This window comes from Natator depressus, chromosome 7 (assembly GCF_965152275.1).
Source record: "Natator depressus isolate rNatDep1 chromosome 7, rNatDep2.hap1, whole genome shotgun sequence".
Lineage (NCBI taxonomy): Eukaryota > Metazoa > Chordata > Testudines > Cheloniidae > Natator > Natator depressus.
Genome location: NC_134240.1, coordinates 41,366,317 through 41,387,065, shown reverse-complemented (window position 1 = coordinate 41,387,065; position 20,749 = coordinate 41,366,317). Strand labels below are relative to the sequence as shown.

The following is a 20,749-nucleotide window of genomic DNA, read 5'->3' as shown; positions in this document are numbered from 1 at the left end:
ACCAGGCTTCAGTAAGATTCCTTCAAACCAGAAAAGCTGTTTGTGCAGAAAATATAAAACATTTCAGCATGTGCTTCTTGGCGTTATGATTTATGTCAAATAGTAGACAAACTTCCAAATATAACACACTTAACACACCTCCCAAACACTTGATTTTAGCTCACCTAGTAAATCTACTATTTATGGATTACCGAAGTCAAACCCTAGCTCTGGGGTCATGCAACAGATACCTGAAGTCCTGATACCATAATATACACTCCAATTCTAGTCAACCAATTCACAAAGGGTCATTTTGTTTTGTTCATTTAACTTTACAGTAAAAGATATGCTCTTTTATTAAAATGAATTGTGACTAATTAGGGAGGGAAAAAGCTTCAGGAGGAAGGAAACATGGCCTAAGTGGCATTATGGTTCACCCAAAAAAAATTAATTTAAGAGCAAACACATCTAAACCAAGAATACATACTGCATGCACGTCAAGAAGAAGGCATATATATTCCTCCTTTCATAATAACATTCCATCTGTAGGTCTTTTCCGAATGAAACAAAAGTTGATAAAGCATATCCATTTTACAATTGCTATTAAATCCAATTTGAAAATGAAGAATTTTGCATTGCTTCCCAAGTTAGAATTCTAATTATTTATGGTGGTGGTGTGCTGTGTATTTGATATTTTCCAGACCAACAAGCTCCCCAAGGAGATGACAATGTAGGAACATGCAGGCAAGTAAACTGAGCTGAGGGGAAACTGGAAGTAAAGTATGCTGCTTCTTTTTACTTAATATGTATGTCAAGATTTAATGTAGTCAGCATGGCATGGCATGGATCTTCAAGGAGGATGTTTAATATGAAGAAAGTAGAGCCTTGGGATACCATACCATACAAAGGGGGCAGTACTGAAAAAAGTATAGAAATGATTGAGGCAGTCAAGGGCGGACATACTGAAAGAGCAGAGTATGATGCACAACAGGACAAGCTCAAGGAGGAAGAGACAGAATTATATAAAGCTTTAAGGGTGACAAGAAGCTGAAACAGGATGCAATAGTTGATGAGGTGCAAGTGGAGAGATTCAGAAGGGAGAGACATGACCAAAACAGAAGCAAGGAGGAGGACTTTTGCATGGACTGAAAATGATAATGTGGGCTTTAAGGATGCTAGAAAGACTAGAACACGGGCCTAAGAGAGAGAATATGCTGCTGGGTGCAGGAAAAAGAACATGAGGAGGAGGAACAAGATGCAGGACATGGACATGGACATGGCCTGGGTATGTGGAGCAAGCTAGAGGGAAGAATAACCCCCAGATGGGCGGATCGAATGCCAGAGAGAAGGAAGCAGAGTAGGGAGGATTTAGGAAGGAAGATAATATGTCTGAAACCAAACTCCTTAAGTTAAATCTGATGATGGGACATGCAAAAAAAGATGCTGAAGAGACAGAGCAAGATGCAGGACTGGATGGAAGGAGACAGACCAGGGTGGACTGTAAATCTGGGAGTCATTAGCATAGAATGAAAGTTGAAGCCATGTGAATGGATTTGATAGCCAGGAGATAAGATGTAAAGAGAACAGAAGGGGGACAAAGTCAAACAATGAGACAGTAGAGTAAGAAAGAGAGGATTGTATCATAAAAGCCCAATGACAGACTATCAAGGAGGAGAGGATGACTGACAGTGCAAAATGCAGTACGGAGAAGTCAAGGATAACAATGGAGCATAGGTTTTTGTGAGAGCAGTTTCAGCAAGAGCAGGCTTCCTTGGAGATAATGGAAACCAAATCGGAAGGGATCCAAGACAGACTTGGAGGAAGAGAAACTGAAGTACACACTATATTCAATAAAGAAGAGAAAGGAGATGGAGAGGCAGGTGATGTCAAAGGAAGGGTGTTAGAGAGTAGAGTACACCATGACATATTGGTATTGTATGGGGAAGGAGCCAGAGGACAGTAAGAAGTTGAAGAAAGCAGTGAGCCTGGGACAATGGAAGTACAGAAGTGTGAAAGGATCCAATCACTGGGATAGGTGATGATCAGTTTTAAGATCTTAGGAGCATACCTGTAGACTATTCTTGATGTAGAGCAAATATCATGTGTGCCCCCAAGAAGCTCAGACAGAAAGATGGCTTCTGTTTTCAAGGCTGACATTTTGTAGTCTGTTTCTTAGTTATTTTAATAATAGGTAAGCCATGAAAGAAAAGTCACAGGGAAAGTAACATGAGTGGGCTTCTGTGGACATATTTTGGAAAAAATAAGCAATCTATTCACATAGGAATAAGAAGTTCAAAAACGCTTATATTAAAAACACAGCAGTCAGAAAACCATTTCTACAGAACCCCTGTCTAAAATCAGTAATTTCTGAAGAGAAGTTAAACTAATCTGAATTTAGAGAAGTATAATGCTAACATGTATATTATGTTAACACCTAGTTCACAAGGAACAAGTATGACTGGACAGACAGCTGCTGATATGCCATGATCTGATATGGAATCTTGTTCCCATGGCCTTTAGGGTAGATTTTTCATCTTCCTGCATTTTGCAAGCATGACTAGATAGTTTGTGGGCTTTCTGAGAATCTTCAAGAACAAAACATAGGTGGTGAATAAACATAGGACAGATAATAAAATTACAACATCCAAAATAATCTAATTTATCAAACACAGATAAACTAACCAGGAGCAATAACATGAGCAAAGAGAGCTATGATAAATGCAAACATTTACCCAACGAGATACTTGCATTAAAAAATAAACCTAAAACCAAAAAAATTTAGACAAAGGATTTTACTAGTAGTAATATCCCTGCATTTTTCTCGCTATTATTACTGAAGACATTTTTGTTTGAATAGAAGATTTAGTCCTAGGAACCACATTTTCATTTTGCTTCTCCTGTTACAGAGGTCATAACCTTGCATGTCTCTATGGAACATGGAACGGACTGCAATATCACAAGTTATAATACACAAACACAAGGCAAGATAGAACAGCAGACCTATATGGCTCAAGTGACAAAGAAATGAGGAAGACGGTATTCTGGAAACAGTAGACGAACCATTATTTAATGCTATAATTAGAACAAGTTATTTTTGATGGTACGTTATTCAAGCAGAATGGAAAATGGTAGCTCGCTCACACACACACACACCCCTGCTACAAAAGACTGCAGTAACTCTACATAGGCTCCTTTGAAAACCCCAGCCTAAGAGGGTTAAGTGTCCATTATCCAATCTCAGCCACAGTGATTCTGACTACCCAAGAATGATGCTTATGTACAATATACACACACATACACCAGATGAGCATTTGCACCACTATGTGTAAATTGTCATAGGCTCATTGACTTCATATTAACGGGCCTACAACAATTCACACAACCTTAAGATCTGCCCTAGTTTGTTTATATATACGCACATTACACACACACCAGGTTCACAGTGTTGATGTCAGCTATGTGCTTTTCAAATAACTGGCCCCTTTCAATGAAACATGAGTTTATTGGGATGTTATTTAAATTTTCCTTCTCCAATACAAGAGAGGAAGTGTTTCTCAGCTGTATGAACAGCCACGCTGCTCTACAGTGAAAAATGGGCACAGATGTGGGTCAGGGTAACTGCAAGTGCAAACAGGAATATTTCACTCAGACAGAGATGCGTTGCTATATTTTTCACCAGCCTGGTTCTCACGGGACTGCTCTTACAGGCCCACTTGGAACTTTTTAATTGAGAAAGGTCATGAACCCCTGTAAAACTCCCCATTGTCTTGGGAAGATTTGTTTCACACTAATGATGGAAAAACTGCAAACGCTCTTCTACTTTTTTTGTTTTCAATCAACACAGAAGAAAAATGCCATGAAATTCTCTGACTTCAAGGAATGGAAAGGACAAAAATCAGGATTCCCATGAACTACAAACTTAACATGTTTTACACTAACTAAGTCTTCAGGGAAATCTGAGCATGAGAGAATTTAAGAGGAAGAGCGAGACAGTCCTAAATCCAAATATCATGTTGGGCAATGATAATTGATGGAAGTATATTTCAAGCCTATTAAAATCCTCCAATCATTTGAGCTCAATAGAGAATTAGTATGTAAGAAGAGTTCATGTACCATATGGAAGCTTGGCTTTAGCAACTAAAAATACACCACCACAAATATTCCATGCCTTGTGTCTTACACCTGATTTGAGCTACACATTCATAGACTGTATGTAATCCGCAGGAGGGCAGGAATTCTCTCATTACCTAATGGAAGTTAACCTGAACTAACTATCTAGACTACATCCCAGACCAAATCATTCCTGATGCAACTCAAATGAAATCAATGGAGTTACGTCAGGGATTAACCTAAACACAAAGTTTGTGATCATCTGCAAGCAGGCACTGGCTCCAGCGAAACTGAAGGCCCGATCCCACTACATATTTTAACCCATTTCCAAGGGAAGTAATACCACTTTTAAAACAACTAATACGGCTGTGTCCACAGTATGCATCTCTAAATTGCTTTTCAATGACATTACAGAACTATGTACAAACACTGCAAGAAATTAGTAGCTAGCATCTGCTGTAACTATTTTAGTTACAAGAAGAGTTATGCATACTCAATTGTTGGGTTTCCCATGTAATCTGAAAATGTATTATGCCAACTATATAAGCAAAGAACAGTTACTTTCCAGAGTAGGAAATTAAGTGAAATGTATGATACTGTATCGTGAGTATGGAAAAAAATTTATCTTGAAAAGAGTTTTTTAGAAATGGGTCAGCTAGCTAAACAGTCAGCTATCTAATGAGACCAGGAAATGGGAACCTGAGAAACCAGTCTAAAAACACCTCTTTTATGTACTACAGTTACATATGAAATGCTTGATCACCATACAAGGGCTTAGCATTGGTCTCTAGAAGAGTCAGGACGCTGTGTTGTCATCTCAACTGTATGATTCACCTGTAGCACCAAAAACTGAATACAGCTGTGCATATAACATAAAATTAAAAGCTGCTAACAAAAATACAATATATTCTATGGGGGAAGCCATGTGGCATTCTTCCTACTGTGTAAATACAAACTAACAACATGAGAAAAACCACTTTAACCATCACACAATCCTATGTGCTCCAGAAAACATCTGAACGGGTTCCTGGAAGAGTACTATGGAGGTTCTAGCAGCCGTGTTAGAACAGCTTAGTACAGTTATGCAATTGAAACCATGTTAAAAAGTGCTCTCTAAAACAGTTACCATTTGTGTTTAGCATGCACAAGGCCTGCTAAGTTTGTAAAGGTTTTGATACTAATTTCAGTTTGCTGATTCAGATGCTTGATCCTTTGAATTACTGAAGATATTATCAGGAGTTATTTTGAAACTTCTTAACTCAGACAGGGCTAATGGACTTAGCCGAAATTAAAACTCATAAAGTCTGTCAATATTGGTGTTCCAGGACATGTGTAATTTGTAACTATAGAATTTGCGATACATTTTCCACCAAAAAAATGAAATTAATTTCTTATTTTAGTATGATACACATTTACAAGCAAATCATGTTAAATTTTGTACAAGTTACTTCACTTTAAAAAAACCAGCCACATACATCAGTTAAGGTACATACATATTCAATTACAAAAAAGTGATTAATATTCATCTTACTATGTATTTAACCAAATTTTAGTACGTGACAGAGACATTTAGGCCCAGGTTCTTGTAGGTGCCCAGAAACAACAATAGCACACCAACAAGGCAAAATGTCACCAAAGACTATCTGCAACTAGGCCCATGCACAGTCTACTCCTACTTTTTAAGAAGTTCACAGTCTTCAAGAATAACATTATGATTTCCTTATGTTATAGGCTATTATATGGTGCTTAGCACAGTAATATCCCAGCACTTCACAGAAATGGGCTAAAAAGAAAATGTGAAAATGGCTAGTCTATTTTCAGTGGCCAAATTGATGAAGGGTCCTGTTACACAACAAGCCCAACCAGCAGACTCTCAGAGTTTTAATTCCCCCAGAGATAGTGAGACAACTATTATGTTTGTTCACTTTTATAAGTGTTTGTTACAATAATTTATCTGAAATGGGAAAAATTTTGTGATGAAAACAAAAGAAAAAATGAATGTGAGATTTGCCCCTTTTATTTTTTTAATCATATTTTCTTTTCATAATTTTTGATCTTTTCACAAGCAGCCTGTGAATTCTCCTAAGAAGCACTGAGTCATAGAGTTTAAGGCCAGAAGGGACCACCACATCATCTAGTCTGACCTCCAGAACATCACACACCACCACCACGTAGCACCCACACACTAAACTCAACAACTGAAATTAGGCCAAAGTATTACAGTGCACAGAAGACTAAACTATTGTGCACCACAGGCAGAAAACAATAATGACCACAATGCACCAGTATCTGTGGCTCCCATAATAGCAGGGAAATGATTGAGTCCTTCCTGATCCCAGCAGATGGTCGGTGGAAACCCTAAACTATGAGCTTCTAGGAACACACGACAAGCCAGAACTGAGCCCCAGAGGGGCCGAGTGCTGCTCCCTACCATCACAAGCAACCCCATCATAGAATCACACTCATGTTTCCAGGTCTGAAAGCACAGGCTCACATTAGATTCCTCAATTGAAATCTCTCTTTTTCCCCCCACAAGTATCAAAATGAGGACCCTCCTATAGAAGAAAATTGAAATACTCAAAACAAACAAACAAACAAACAAACAAAAAAAGAGTCCGAACTTTACAACCTCTTGATTTCTAAAAAGGGGAACAGAGTCAGCAGACAAAATGTTTTATGTTCATCCTGACCACAGAAGAGAAAAAAATACACACACACTCTATTACATATGGAAAATTTAAATCCCAAACAAACAGTAAATGTCAAAAGCAAGCCTTCATTAAAATATTAGTAAGTGGTTAGATACACACTTTTATTGCTTTGCTGACAATTACTGAATTACTTCAAGATATTAATTCTGAAGTGGTCTTAGATTTATTATAAATAAATATAGGACCTGAGTCTTCAAACAGTTACACACATGACTAACTATCACTCCATGATTAGTCCTATTTAAGCATATGCCTCTTTACAGGATTGAGGCCTTATACAAATTGTGTGAATAAATAAATGCAGTAATAACTTTGTTCACGCTTTTATTATTTTTCATTTACATTAAATCAGTCATTTTAATTGCAGCTATAATCAAGGTAGCATCTAACAACCGAGTAAGACCACATTTGCAAATTTTTACTGGAAAAAAATTGGAACTTCTCAATAGTATATTGAAGTGTGATTTGAAGCTCGATAATCATTATTATTAAATTTCATTTTACATAATCATAGCACTGTAAAAACAAGTGACCATACCATGGGATGGATACCTCTCAAATTACCCTAATTTTGTCCCACACTAACTTGCTGTTATCTAGTATTTAATGCAAATTGTTCACATGCAATACACATGCAAAGAGCTAAAAACAAGGGTCACAGAAAATGTTTACATTAAAAAAGCATGAGTCTTTCATGACTATATTTCCTGCATTGTTATTATATCTACCTAGATCTTTACACCACCCTTATCATTAGGATATACAATCTCCTTGGGTCCCTCATTTGTGGTTGATGTCCAGTTAGGCCTTAACAGGTTGAGAATGATACAGGTGGACTGTCTATACTATTCAAATCTATTCTCACCCTTCCATCAAAGTAAGAGATGATTTTTTGGGGTATCTATGACACACTTTTACTTAAAAAGGCTTAATCAGTTGGGCTGATTCACTGAACCAGCATTCAAAAAGTTCAGTATCTTTTAGAAAAATTACATTTCTGGGGCACCTTTCATTCTGAATTGTTACTCAAAATACTTTATCAATACACTAAGCACTTAATGCATTAGTGAACTTCAGCCCTTTCTGGGGAAGACTACCACCTAGTAGCACTACATAACTGTTTAAGACAGAAAATTAAGAACAGCTTCTTTTTGTAAGAGTAGGAAAATACAAAAGATAACAGTTGCCTTCCTAAGAATTTACCAGAACACTGTGGTTAACAACCTGCCCCTGGCAAAATGTTTATAGTGACCACAAGTAAACATTTCATTCCAAAGATCTCACCTCCAGCAGCAAAACGCCCCAGTAGGGAAACAATATTAAGAACTAGTTTGGAACAAGTCACAGACTCTGGTATTCTAATACATTTATGTACATCATGCTTTTTTCCCCCCACTTCACAATCTCTCCTCAGGCTGCTGGCACCCTGACTTGCTCCAGTTCTCCCAGTGTAAGCCACAGGTTCCATCTCCCATCTGACTACCTGCTGTGGTATCTGGGTCATAATTTCCCTTCAAACATCAAGCCTAACACCAGCCCTTGGATGACTGCATGGAGAGCGAAGAACCTGAAAATACTTTAAAAATTGATAGCCTATTCCGTAGTTTGGCTGTGTATTTAGCTTGCTTATATTCCAAGAGAGTCTGTGCATTTCTTTCCCCCCTTTTTATCAAGGAGTTCTCCCAGCCCCTAAAAAAACAGGGACAGGCAGGGGAACGGAAATGGGTCTGGGTCATCTCCAATAGCATTTCAGGTGCTACTCTGCACCATGATGCCACTTCATTCATATCCTGTGGTCTCTAGGTGCTATGCCATGAGGAGTGGACTTCACTTCATGGGTAAATTCAATTGCTGTACCCTCCCAAGGGATGCTAGAGATGAGGCAACCCTCCCTCTCCCTCCAAGGCAGGGGTTCTCAAACTGGGGGTCGGGACCACTCAGGGGGTTGTGAGGTTATTACATGGGGGGGAGGGGTCACGAGCTGTCAACCTCCACCCCAAAGCCCACTTTGCCTCCAGTATTTATAATGGTGTTAAATACATAAAAAGTGTTTTTAATTTATAAGGAGGTTTGCACTCAGAGGCTTGCTATGTGAAAGGGGTCACCAGTAAAAAAAGTTTGAGTGCCACTACTCCAAGGGATCACAGGGGAAAGGAACCAAAGCTTGAGAGGACAAAGGCAGATTACCAGCTTGCACCCCAGAGGCATTGACCTATGTCCTCCCAGAACCCCAAGCTGACCGAGGAACTAGCTCAGCCCTGACTCAGGAGGAAGAAGGATCCCTACTGAATCACTAGCACCACTTCCTCCTATAGCACCTGGGGCTCGAGGCTGGAAAGGGCCTGGCTTCACGAATCGGTGACCCATCTCAGCCAAGCCTCCGTGACAGCAGCACACGGCAGACGGGAACCAAAGCAGCAGCTCCGGACTTGCCCCTCCCCCCAGTGAGGTGCCTGGTAAACAAACAGCAGCCTCAGCGGCGGGGAGAAGCCGCTCAAGCCAAGGCACCGCGAGGGAAAGGAGCCAGAGAAGGGAAGGGGAGCGTCCCACGCCTCGGGGAGCTCCCCCGCGAGCTCTGGCAACTGCAGGAGCCCTAAGCGCCGCAGGGAAGAGAGCAGTTCCCCGCCCCACAGGGCAAGGGGGGGGCTCTCCAACCTGGGAAGGCGGCGGCTCCCCCCGCGCAAGGGGCGAGGGAGGGAAGCGGCTCCGCACTCCAAGGGCGCAGGGGGAGCGCCACAGCGCAGGCAAGAGAGAAAGGGGGAAGCTCTTCACTCCAGCAGCACCCAGGGCAAGCGCCAGCCCCAGTCCGGCTCCAGAGCCCCCGGGCGCTGATGCATGAGCGGGGGACCGGGCGAGGCCGAGTCAGGAGCGCCCAGGCAGGAACCGAGCAGCCGGGCCGGGGGAGGAGAAACGCCTCCACAGCCGCCCGCGGGGGCGGGGTGCCGCGAGTCCTGCCCTCCGGCAGTGTGTGTACGTGAGCGCAGCCGGGCCCCTTCCCTTGGGACGCTGCTGCCGCCGCCGCCCTCACCTTTCCGATCCCGCCTCTGCGGCCGCCCCTGACAGCCGCCGCTGCTGCACCTGAAGACCGACATCTGCGCCCGGGCGGGGAGGCAGCCGCGTCCCCTTCTGCAAGCTGCGCCAGGCAAGGGGGCGCCCAGACCCGCTCGGCAGCGTCCGAGGGGCGCCCAGACCCACCGCGCTGGCTGGCTGGAAGGAGCAGGGTCCGGGGGCGCCCAGTCCCCCTCACTGCGCCGGGCTGAGGAGAAGGAGACGGGTCGGTAACGCAGCCGGGCGCGGCGGCATCCCGCTGAGGGCGCAGAGCCCTGGAGAGGGTCCCCCAGCGCTGGAAGCGGGTGTGCGCTCCCGCTGCACAGGGCACCGGCCGTTCCCGCAACGCCGGCACGATGATTGGAGAGGCTGGGCAGGAGGGGTGGGGAAGGAGGCGGAGGGATGATATAATAATAACCAGCGCAGCGCTTAGTCCTTCCGAGGGATCCCAAAGCGCTTCATAGGCAGGAGCAAGAAAGGACCACCAGTAGGGGACTAGGCGCCAGGACGGCCGGATTCCATCCCCAGCTCTTAAATATAGTACAGTATACTTATCTAGGGTAGAGGTGTTTGGGGAGCCTTAATGTTTTACACACAATCAACTGGAGACCCTCGAATAAGTGTGAATCAAAATATACAAATTGGAGGCAGGCATCATTCTCTTACCATCACGCCCAAACTACCCAACCTCAGCTCCTAGGGCTACCCCCAAAATATCCCAAAGATCATTGTCACCTGGGGCACAGTACCTTTGAACATGATATTGAGTAGAGGGAGTCTGCATCATCTCCAGGCAGCTCAGAAAGGGACAGTTCTTATATAGGTGAGACCTACTTGTCTCCAGGCTCATCACTGCAACTAGGGGCTATTTTGTTCTCCTACAGCCAGAGACACACACATATATGAAGGCCAGAGAAGGAACCGTAGAAGGACAGTATCACCCAAGAGGAAGATGGCTAGCTTTTCCATTTCTAAAGCGAGCATCCCCAACAAGGGGTAGTCGGAAGGATCAGAGTTTGGGAGGGACTGAGTTTTCTCTCCTACCCAGACACTCTACTGCCTCTTTTTAAGGAATGGTCAACCCCACCCCCTTCCTGAAACATCTCATCCTGTCTATTCTTAGGCACAAGTATGCAAGGCATGGGGACAAGTTTATTAATAAACAGTCTGCCCAGCTAAGGGCCCATCGAAGCTGATTCTGCAGGACTACATTAATGCTGATTTGCAACAGTGGCTCAAGGCCCACTAGAGAAAGGGGCACACTGTGTACTAGTAGCTCTCAGGCAATCTTCCCCTGTTACTGCAGCAGAGGGAACATGAGGCGCAAGTTGGATTCAGGCTTTATATTACCCTGTCAGCTGCACTCCATACACCACTGATAAAAGCACATGGGCTCTACCTATGCACATGTTCCCTCTGCTAGTAGCCCAGCAGTAGTTCAAAAGGAGACTTTTTGAAAAGTACTAGTGTAGAGAAGAGTAGTGTAAAGATATGTCCACTATTTCTCTAAAGCTGGAGGAGGAATTCTGATATCTGGGTGTTGGGAAATATTCCAAGCAGTAGTTCTACTGTGCCTCACCAATTTGAACAAACCAGAGTGATAAACATTAAGTCACTTCTTTTAATGCTACCTACTGGGAGGTGCTCAGATACCATGCTGATGAAAGCACTACAAGAACCTAACTAGAAAAACCACCACAAAAAACAGCATCTATTTAAGTTTCTTGTGCTTCAGTTAACTTATCTCCAACCACAGTGATAATATCACTGTATCTGTCATGTGCTATGACATTAATAGATCACATTGGAAGAAGGATATTTCACGAGAGAGCTTACTTGAAATAAATTATTACAGATGTTTGGTTACATTCACAGTGGTTCATAAATAGACTGCACACGTTTACTTTGGCACTAGTGTGTAAAGTGAGACTGCCTGGAAAGAGAGACATTAGTTCACACTTATTGCATCTTTCACACAAATTAAAAAAGGTAATTACTGACCATTTGGCAAACACTGGGCCTGATCTCCCTCCGATGGAAGTCACTGGCACATGAAAAAGGAGTAAAATAAAGCCATCTTTAAATGGGAGCAGGAGTAGACCATTTAACCTTTTCACATTCCTCCACATAAGAACGTATCATTATCCCAGTTTTACAGAGGAGGAAAACAAAGCACAGTGAGATTTGGATCTGGTCATATAGAAAATTACTGCCAGAATTTGGAGGAGAATGCAGAATTTACTCTCCGTCCAATGCTCTGAAATATTATCTGGACACTTATTTCATGAAAGGGGAAAGCACTTTGCAGAAAACCACTTCAGGCCCTCTCTAGCTAATCAGCTGCAACAAAGGCCTTGTCTTCACTACAAGCAATAGCTCGAGTTAGTATGCTTGAGTGGCTATACTTCAACACAACCACTAAAGTTATGCAGCGATTTGATGAGCAGCACAGTGACTCGATTAGCTGCTGAGGAGTAGTTGTACCTGTCTCTGTTGCATCCCCACTGCATTACTGGCTGGGAACATTAGCATCACTCATGCTTCGACCTGACCCACCCCCACTTCCAGCTATTTGGAGTTTAAAGCACCATTTAACTCAATCTACATACGTGTGTGTGTAGATGGGAATCAGGTTAGAAATAGCACTTGTTATAACTTGAGCTATTTGTACTGTGAATACACACCCTCCATCACTAACAACCTACAGACCCAAACTGAAGAATGTTTAAGTCTCCCTCACCTGTTTCAAGCATGGTTCTGTGACACAAGGACCTTTTGATGCCAACTGGCAGAGGGCACAGGGGTCCATAAGGGTTACAGGGATCCCCTGGGTATGGTATTTACATATTAGTTTACCAAAAAGTGTCATGTAAGGTCTCTACTGAAAGCCTGTGTCACACTGGTCATTATCATCTCTGCAAAGTGTATGTGCAGACACTACATAAAGAGATAGAATCAGAACTGGAAGGGACCTTGAGAGGCCATCTAGTCCAGACCCCTGCACTCGTGGCAGGACTAATCTAACCTTCTCTTAAAAATCTCCAGTGATGGAGATATATAGATATATTGGAAAGTATGTTCTTAAAGCTTTATAGTTAAAGGCAGGTTCCACCATATAGGAGGGCCATTGTGTCTTACAGTGGAAGTTTATCTGCATACTGAGTTATGCACTATTTGATTAGCAACAATGTTAATGAGATTGTGGGGAGCTCAGGAGAAGAAATTAACTGGAAGAGGTGAAGAGCAGAAGAGGGAATCCTATGTACAGGTGAAGAACAAAGGACTGGTCTAAAATAGCTAAGGGTGTAGAAAGACACTCTGCATCCTGTGAAGACAAACCGCCAGCAGGCTTGGTCTCATGAAAGGAGGGTTCCAGCCTAAGTTCTCTCTAGGCTGAGTGGCCGCCCTGCCACGCAGCAGGCTATAAAGGGCTGCACAGGCATGCAGCCACAGGGGCTTGGAGAGGAGAGAGGTAGGGGATGGGCAGGGAGGGGAGCAAGATGGGGCATGCAGGGCTGCTGCAGTGGAGAGGCGCCTCTCCCCCAGAGCTGCTGCCAGTGGGGAGAGGCGCCTCTTCCCATGGCCCCAGCCCCAGGCTGCTGCAGTGAGAGAGGGCTGGGAGGAGTCCCTCCCCTCTGCAGCCCTGGGGCAGCCTGCACCCCAAACCCCTCATCCCTGGCCCCACCCCAGAGCCCTTACCCCCAGGCAAAACCCTCACCCCCCCACACCAACCCTCTACCCCAGTCCTGAGCCCCCTCTTGTACCCCTCATCTCCAGCCCCACCCCAGAGACCTCACCCCCAGCCAGACCCCTCACCTCTGCACCCCAGCCCTGAGCCCTCTCCCACATTCCAAACCCCTCAGCCCCACCCCATCACCTCCATATTGGTGCATATAACAAAATTAATTCTGCACCTGGATGTAAAAAATTAGAGGGAACATTGGTCTCATCCATTCTGGTTGAAAAATGCTGTGAGAAGGACTTTGAGTAAGCTAGCAGTACCTTATTTAACAAGACGGCATCATGTTAGTTACATTTACGACCTAGAGTGTGGTGTTTTATTTGTAACCATTTGTTTCCATTAATCCTACTTGTGTCTTCACAAATTTCCATTCTTTGTTAAATAAACTGAAGAACATAAGAATGGCCATATTGGGTGAGACCAGCGGTCCATCAGGCCAGTATCTTGTTTTCTGATAGTGGCCAGTGTGAGATATTTCAGAGGGAATGAACAGAACAGAGCAATTTTGAGCGATCTATCCCTTGTAGTTCACTCCCAGGTTCTGGCAGCTAGAAGTCTGGGGACACCCAGGGCATGAGGTTGAATCTCTGACCATCTTGGCTAAGTGCCATTGATGGACGTATCCTCCTTGAACTTATCTATTTTTTTTTTAACCCAGTTATACTTTTGACATTCACAACTTCTAGCAACAAGGTCCTTCCTTATGTTTGTTTTAAACCTGTTGCCTGTTAAATTCACTGGGTGATTACTGATTCTTGTGTATGTGAAGGGAGTAAATTATATTTCCCTATTCACTTTCTCCACACCATTCATTATTTTATAGACCTCTATCACATCTTCCTTTAGATTTCTCTTTTCTTAGCTGAAAGTATATAAATGAGACTTTCCAGCACATAGTAGAGTGGTGTCATCCCCAGTTTGACTTCCTCTGTGCTGTTGAGGAGAAAGAAAGTCTCAGGGAAGAACAACAAATTGGAGCAGAGGGAAAAGATCCCATAGTTGGGATCTTCTTCCAGATGATGTCACGGTATCCTCTTGCACTGAGGATACCTCTCCGGCGGAGGGAACCCCAGTTATTAGGAAGAGCCAGGAAATAGTAATGGGGGATTCAGTTATTAGCAATAGAGAAAGCTGAGTTTGTGATGATCAGGAGAACTGCATAGTGAATTACCTATCAGGTGCAAAGGTTGCAGATCTCTCAAGACAGGCTTATGTGCAGTGCTGGGGAACAGCCACTGGTTGTGGTACACATAGGTACCAATGACATAGAGAAAGGCAGGAGACAGGCACTGGAGGCCAAATTTAGGCTGTTAAGTAAAAGATTGAAGTCCAGGTAGCATTCTCTGAAATACTTCCAATTCCACATTCAGGGCCACTTAGACAGGCAGAGCTTCGGAGTCTCAATGCATGGAGCAGGCAATGGTGTAGGGAGGAGGAGTTTAGGATTATTAGGAACTAGGGAACCTTTTAGGAAAAGAAGAGGCTATACAGGAAAGATGGGCTCCACCTAAACCAAAGTGGAACTGGATTGCTGGAATGTAAAATTTAAAAAGTTGTAGGGGAGTTTTTAAACTAACAGCTGGGGGAAAGCCAACAGGTGCAGAAGAGGACACAGTTCAGACAGACGTCCCTTAGGGGAGGATCTATTAACAGGGATTCCCTTTATCCTAGGGCTTGTCTATACTTACAGCACTTCAGCTGCTTTGCTGTAGTGATTAGTGAAGATAATACCTACGCTGCTGGAGAGCTTGCAGCCTTGAGACGCAGTAGCTATGTTGATGGGAGAAGTTGATTTTCCATACTCCTGAAGACTGTAGATATACCATCATAAGTTTGTAGCATAGACAGGACCAAGTAAAGAGGAGAGGACAGAAGCTGATAAAGTAAAGGTAAGAACTGAAGAGAAAAAGTCATCTGAAGACTCCCATTCAATTACATCATATAATGGCAGACATTTAAAAAGTGACAAATTTTATAAGTGTTTGTGTACAAAGGCTAGAAGTCTAAATACTAAGATGGGTAAACTTGAGTGCCTGGTATTAAATGTGACTATTGCCATAATAGGCATCACAGAAACTTGGTGGAATGATAATCAATGGGACACATAATACAAGGTACAAAATATACAGGAATGACAGAGTAGGTCACGGTGGTGGGAGAATGGCACTATATATGAAAGAAAGCATAGAGTCAAATATAGTCAAAATCTTAAAATCGTAAAAATCACTGTACCACAGAATCTCTATGGATAGAAATGCCAAGTGTGAATAATAATAAAATAAATAAAATAAATAAATAATAATATAGTAGTAGGAATATACTACCAACCAGCTGACAAGGATGGTGATTGTGAAACGCTTCAGGAAATTGAAGGGGCTATAAAAATAAACTCAAAACTAAGGGAGATTTCAACTATCTCCATATTGACTGCATACATATCACCTCAGGATGGGCTGCAGAAATAGTGTTTATAGACACCATAAATGACTGCTTCTTGGAGCAGTTAGTCCTGGAACCGGGGAGAAGCAATTCTTGATTTAGTCTTAAGTGGAGCATAGGGTGTGCTCCAAACGGTGAATATAGTTGAACATCTCAGTAATAGTGACCATAATAAAATTAAATTTAACATCCTTGGGGGCAGGGAGAAATACCAAAGAAGCCCACCACAGTAGTAATTAATTTCAGAAAGAGGAAGTACACAAAAATGAAGAAGCTACTTAAATGGAAATTAAAAAGGTACAGTGACAAAAGGGAAATGCCTACAAACTTCATGGAAACTTTTAAAAAACACCATAAGAGGCTCAAATTAAATGTATACCCCATATTAAAAAAAAACGATAATAAGTGGACCAAAAAAATACCCACTACAGCTAAACAACAAAGTCAAAAGAAGCAATTAGAGGCAAAAAGGCATCCTTTAAAAATTGGAAGTTAAATCCTACTGAGGAAAATAGAAAGGAGCATAATCTCTGGCAAATCAGGTGTAAAAGTATAATTAGGCAGGCCAAAAAAGAATTTGATGAGCAACTCGCAAAAGAGTGAACTTTTTTTTTTAAGTATATCAGAAGCAGGAAGCCTGCCAAACAATTAATCGGGTGACTGGATGATCAAGGTGCTAAAGGAGCACTCAAGGAAGGTAATGTTATTGAAGAGAAGCTTAATGAATTATTTGCATCAATCTTCCCTGCAGAGGATGTGAGGGAGATTCCCACACTTGAGCCATTCTTTTTCAGTGACAAATCTGAGGAAATGTCCCACATTGAACACAAAAATGGCCATACTGCATCACACCAATGGTCCATGTAGGCCAGCATCTCATCTTCTGACAGTGGCGTACGCCAGATGCTTTGGAAGGAATGGACAGAACAGGGCAATTTTAAATGATCTATCCTCTGTAGTCCACTACCAGCTTCACCAGAACACCACCCAATCCTCTACCTCAGCAGTAAACTCCTCCCGAGAGAGCAGAAGTATGCAGTGGTTGAGAGAGAGTGCCTTGCTGTGAAAGGGGCCATTGAAACACTTTGTTATTACCTACTGGGATGACTGTTTACCCTTGCGACTGATCATGCACCCCTCCAGTGGATGCAGCGAAATAAAGAGAAGAATGCAAGGGTGACCAGATGGTTCCTGTCTTTACAACCTTTCCAATTCACCATACAACACTGGGCCAGAAGCCACCATGGCAACACAGACAGCTTATCATGAGTACACTGCCTGACATCCCAAGTTGCCCAACCCTGTGGTGTTGAGCAGAAGGGGTGGGATATGTGACAGGGTCAGGCCAGATGGCTACAAAAGAGTGGTCAACGGTAGATACATTAGTTCCAGGTTAAGCAGGTCCCTTTTCCCTGGGTAAAATAACAGGGACTATTCCAGAACACTCAGGAACTTTCTAGAATTAAGACAGGCAGACTAATTAGGAAACCTGTAGCCAATTGGGAAGCTGCTAGAATTAAGGCTAATCAGGACACCTGGTTTAAAAAGGCCCTCACTCCAGCTAGTGAGAAGCTCACAAGGAGCTGAGAGTGAGAGGGCGTGCTGCTGGAGGACTGAGGAGTACAAACACTATCTGGCATCAGGAGGAAGGTCCTGTGATAAGGATATAGAAGGTGTTGGGAGGAGGCCATGGGGAAGTAGCCCAGGGAGTTGTAGCTGTCACACACGTGTTCCACAAAACACTATAGACAGCTGTGATCCACAGGGCCCTGGGCTGGAACCCAGAGTTAGCGTTTGAATACCAAAATGTAAAGGAAAAAACAGTGATAGCTTACCACTACAATGAAAAAAAATGAACTGTTCATTCCAATAAAGAGCAATGAGATTCTTTGGTTGGGGGTGGGAGAGAAGGAAGAGATCAAGCTGATTCTCTCATTATGGAGAAAGCAAGTTACGTAAATTAACTTCACCAAAGCAATTCCTTCCAGAATAGTAAGATCCCACCTAAAAGATGATTGAGAATCAACTGCCAACAGCCATGAAGGCAACACGGAATATGAAAGGAATATTTTGTAAATGCACCTCCTAAAAAAGTGTACGAATCATATCTCTTACTTAATGCACATGCACTTTAGTCTGAAGCCCCAATTGTACCAAAAGGTACCAATAGGGAGGCATGCTTGGTTAAGAGCATCTCAGGCAGCAGCATCTACTAAATTAGGAGATAGTATGGTAACAGGCACATTAGAAGTATCTAGATAAGCATCTATGTCAACAGAAGGTAGGCCAAGCAAAGTGTGTTTCTGTGGAGTAAACAAGGAGCTATCATATAAGGTTCTAATAGACCTAAAGGGAAGACACTGTGTGAGATACACACCAAAGAGGAAGTGTGGTGTGATATGTCTTGCCAGCTTGATACTGGGATATACTATAAAACCCAGCTGGCAAAGCTTCAAGAGATACAAGTCTTCTGTCATAAGTATAAAGGGAAGGGTAAACCCCTTTAAAATCCCTCCTGGCCAGAGGGAAAATCCTCTCACCTGTAAAGGGTTAAGAAGCTAAAGGTAACCTCGCTGGCACCTGACCAAAATGACCAATGAGGAGACAAGATACTTTCAAAAGCTGGGAGGAGGGAGAGAAACAAAGGGTCTGGGGGTCTGTCGGTATGCTGCTTTGCCGGGGATAGAACAGGAATGGAGTCTTAGAACTTTTAGTAAGTAATCTAGCTAGGTATGCGTTAGATTATGATTTCTTTAAATAGCTGAGAAAAGAATTGTGCTGAATAGAATGACTATTTCTGTCTGTGTCTCTTTTTTGTAACTTAAGGTTTTGCCTAGAGATATTCTCTACGTTTTGAATCTAATTACCCTGTAAGGTACCTACCATCCTGATTTTACAGGGGTGATTCCTTTACTCCTATTTACTTCTATTTCTATTAAAAGTCTTCTTGTAAGAAAACTGAATGCTTTTTCATTGTTCTCAAATCCAAGGGTTTGGGTCTGTGGTCACCTATGCAAATTGGTGAGGATTTTTACCAAACCTTTCCCAGGAAGTGGGGTGCAAGGGTTGGGAGGATTTGGGGGGGGGAAAGACATGTCCAAACTACGTTTCCCAGTAAACCCAGTTAGAGTTTGGTGGTGGCAGTGGTTATTCCAAGGACAAAGGATAAAATTAATTTGTACCTTGGGGAAGTTTTAACCTAAGCTGGTAAAAGTAAGCTTAGGAGGTTTTCATGCAGGTCCCCACATCTGTACCCTAGAGTTCAGAGTGGGGGAGGAACCTTGACATGGTGGGATTAACCTGAAATCATTTTGAGATCAATTTGAGATTTTTTGAACTAGAAATACAGATTTTAAAAAGGAAATTTTTTTTTTCCTTTGGGGCTGCTGGAAAAGAGGTCCAGAAAGCAGCTGAAACTGAAAGCAGCTTGTTTTTCCTCTGCTTTGGGGCCAAGCAGAGACAAAAGGGGATTATCTTTGTGAATTGCAGGTTTTCTTTGCCTGGAGGCAGGGTACTTAACTCCTGCAGGGAAATTCACAGTCTTCCAAACCAGAAGGGTTTTTTTTTCCCCTAAAAGTAAATAGGGGGGGTGTTCTACCCATTTGCCTGGAGACAAAAGTGGCAAGGGCTTTTTTTTTTTTTTTTTAGGATTTTGATTTTTTTTACAAGGAGCACAAGTTGGAAAAGGAATTTTTTTTTTCCTTTGGGCTGCTGGTAAGCAGGTTTCCAAGTAGTTGGAGGATTTTTGCTTTGATTTGGGGCCAGAGCAGAGACAAAGGGAATTGTCTTTTTCTGTAGGCTGACAATCATTTTCTATTCCAGCACAGCAAAATTTTACAGCCAAGTTTTGTTTGTTTATTTCTAAACCTCGGGTGTAAAGTTAGTTAAAAACAGAGAGCTTAGGATGACAAAATCCACGGCTCGACAAAAGCTGGAATTAGCAGGATTTCAGGCTAAGGAAAAACAAAGGGAACATGAAAGACAGATAGAACTCATGCGGCTGGAGAAGGAGAAGGAAAGAGGAAGCATGTGGAGGAGGAGAGGGAAAAAGAGAGGAATCGTGCACTGGAAATGGAGAAGGTAAAGGCTCAGCAGAATATACCAACAAACCCTAGCAATCCTTCTCCAGGTACCACTCCCCATCCCAGAAAGTTCCCCACCTACAAGGCAGGCGATGATACTGAGGCCTTCTTAGAAAACTTCAAAAAGGGCCTGCCTTGGGTACAACATCTCTACTGACCAATACATGGTAGAGCTGAGGCCGCAGCTCAGTGGACCCTTAGCTTAGGTGGCAGCTGAAATGCCTAAAGAACACATGAACAAGTATGAACTGTCTAAATCCAAGTCGAGAGTCAGAATGGGGATAACACCCGAGCAGTCTCGTCGGAGGTTCAGAGCCCTAAGGTGGAAACCAGACGTGTCATTTACCCGACATGCCTACCACATTGTGAAACATTGGGATGCCTGGATATCAGGAGCAAGTGTTGAATCTCCAGTAAATTTGCCCTTCCTAATGCAAATGGAACAATTCTTAGAGGGGGTTCCTGAGGAAATAGAAAGATACATCCTAGATGGAAAGCCCAAAACTGTAATCGAGGCAGGAGAGATTGGAGCCAGATGGGTGGAGGTGGCAGAGAAGAAGAGAACTGGTTGCAGTTGGAGTGGAGACCAGAAGGGACAACCCCAGACCACACCCTATTACCGGGGGCCGCCCAAAGCC

General features: G+C 42.9%; 1 protein-coding gene across 1 annotated transcript in view; it reads right to left on the bottom strand.

Moving 5' to 3' along the window:
* The window catches only part of PFKFB4 (6-phosphofructo-2-kinase/fructose-2,6-biphosphatase 4), a 91,296-nt gene extending 81,118 nt beyond the window's left edge, over positions 1-10,178 (bottom strand). Inside the window, exon 1 of the mRNA XM_074958225.1 lies at positions 9,829-10,178. Coding sequence (XP_074814326.1) covers positions 9,829-9,892 — 64 coding nt within the window. The 5' untranslated portion in view covers positions 9,893-10,178. The remainder of the gene's footprint in view (positions 1-9,828) is intronic.
* Between the last annotated feature and the right edge of the window lie 10,571 nt (positions 10,179-20,749).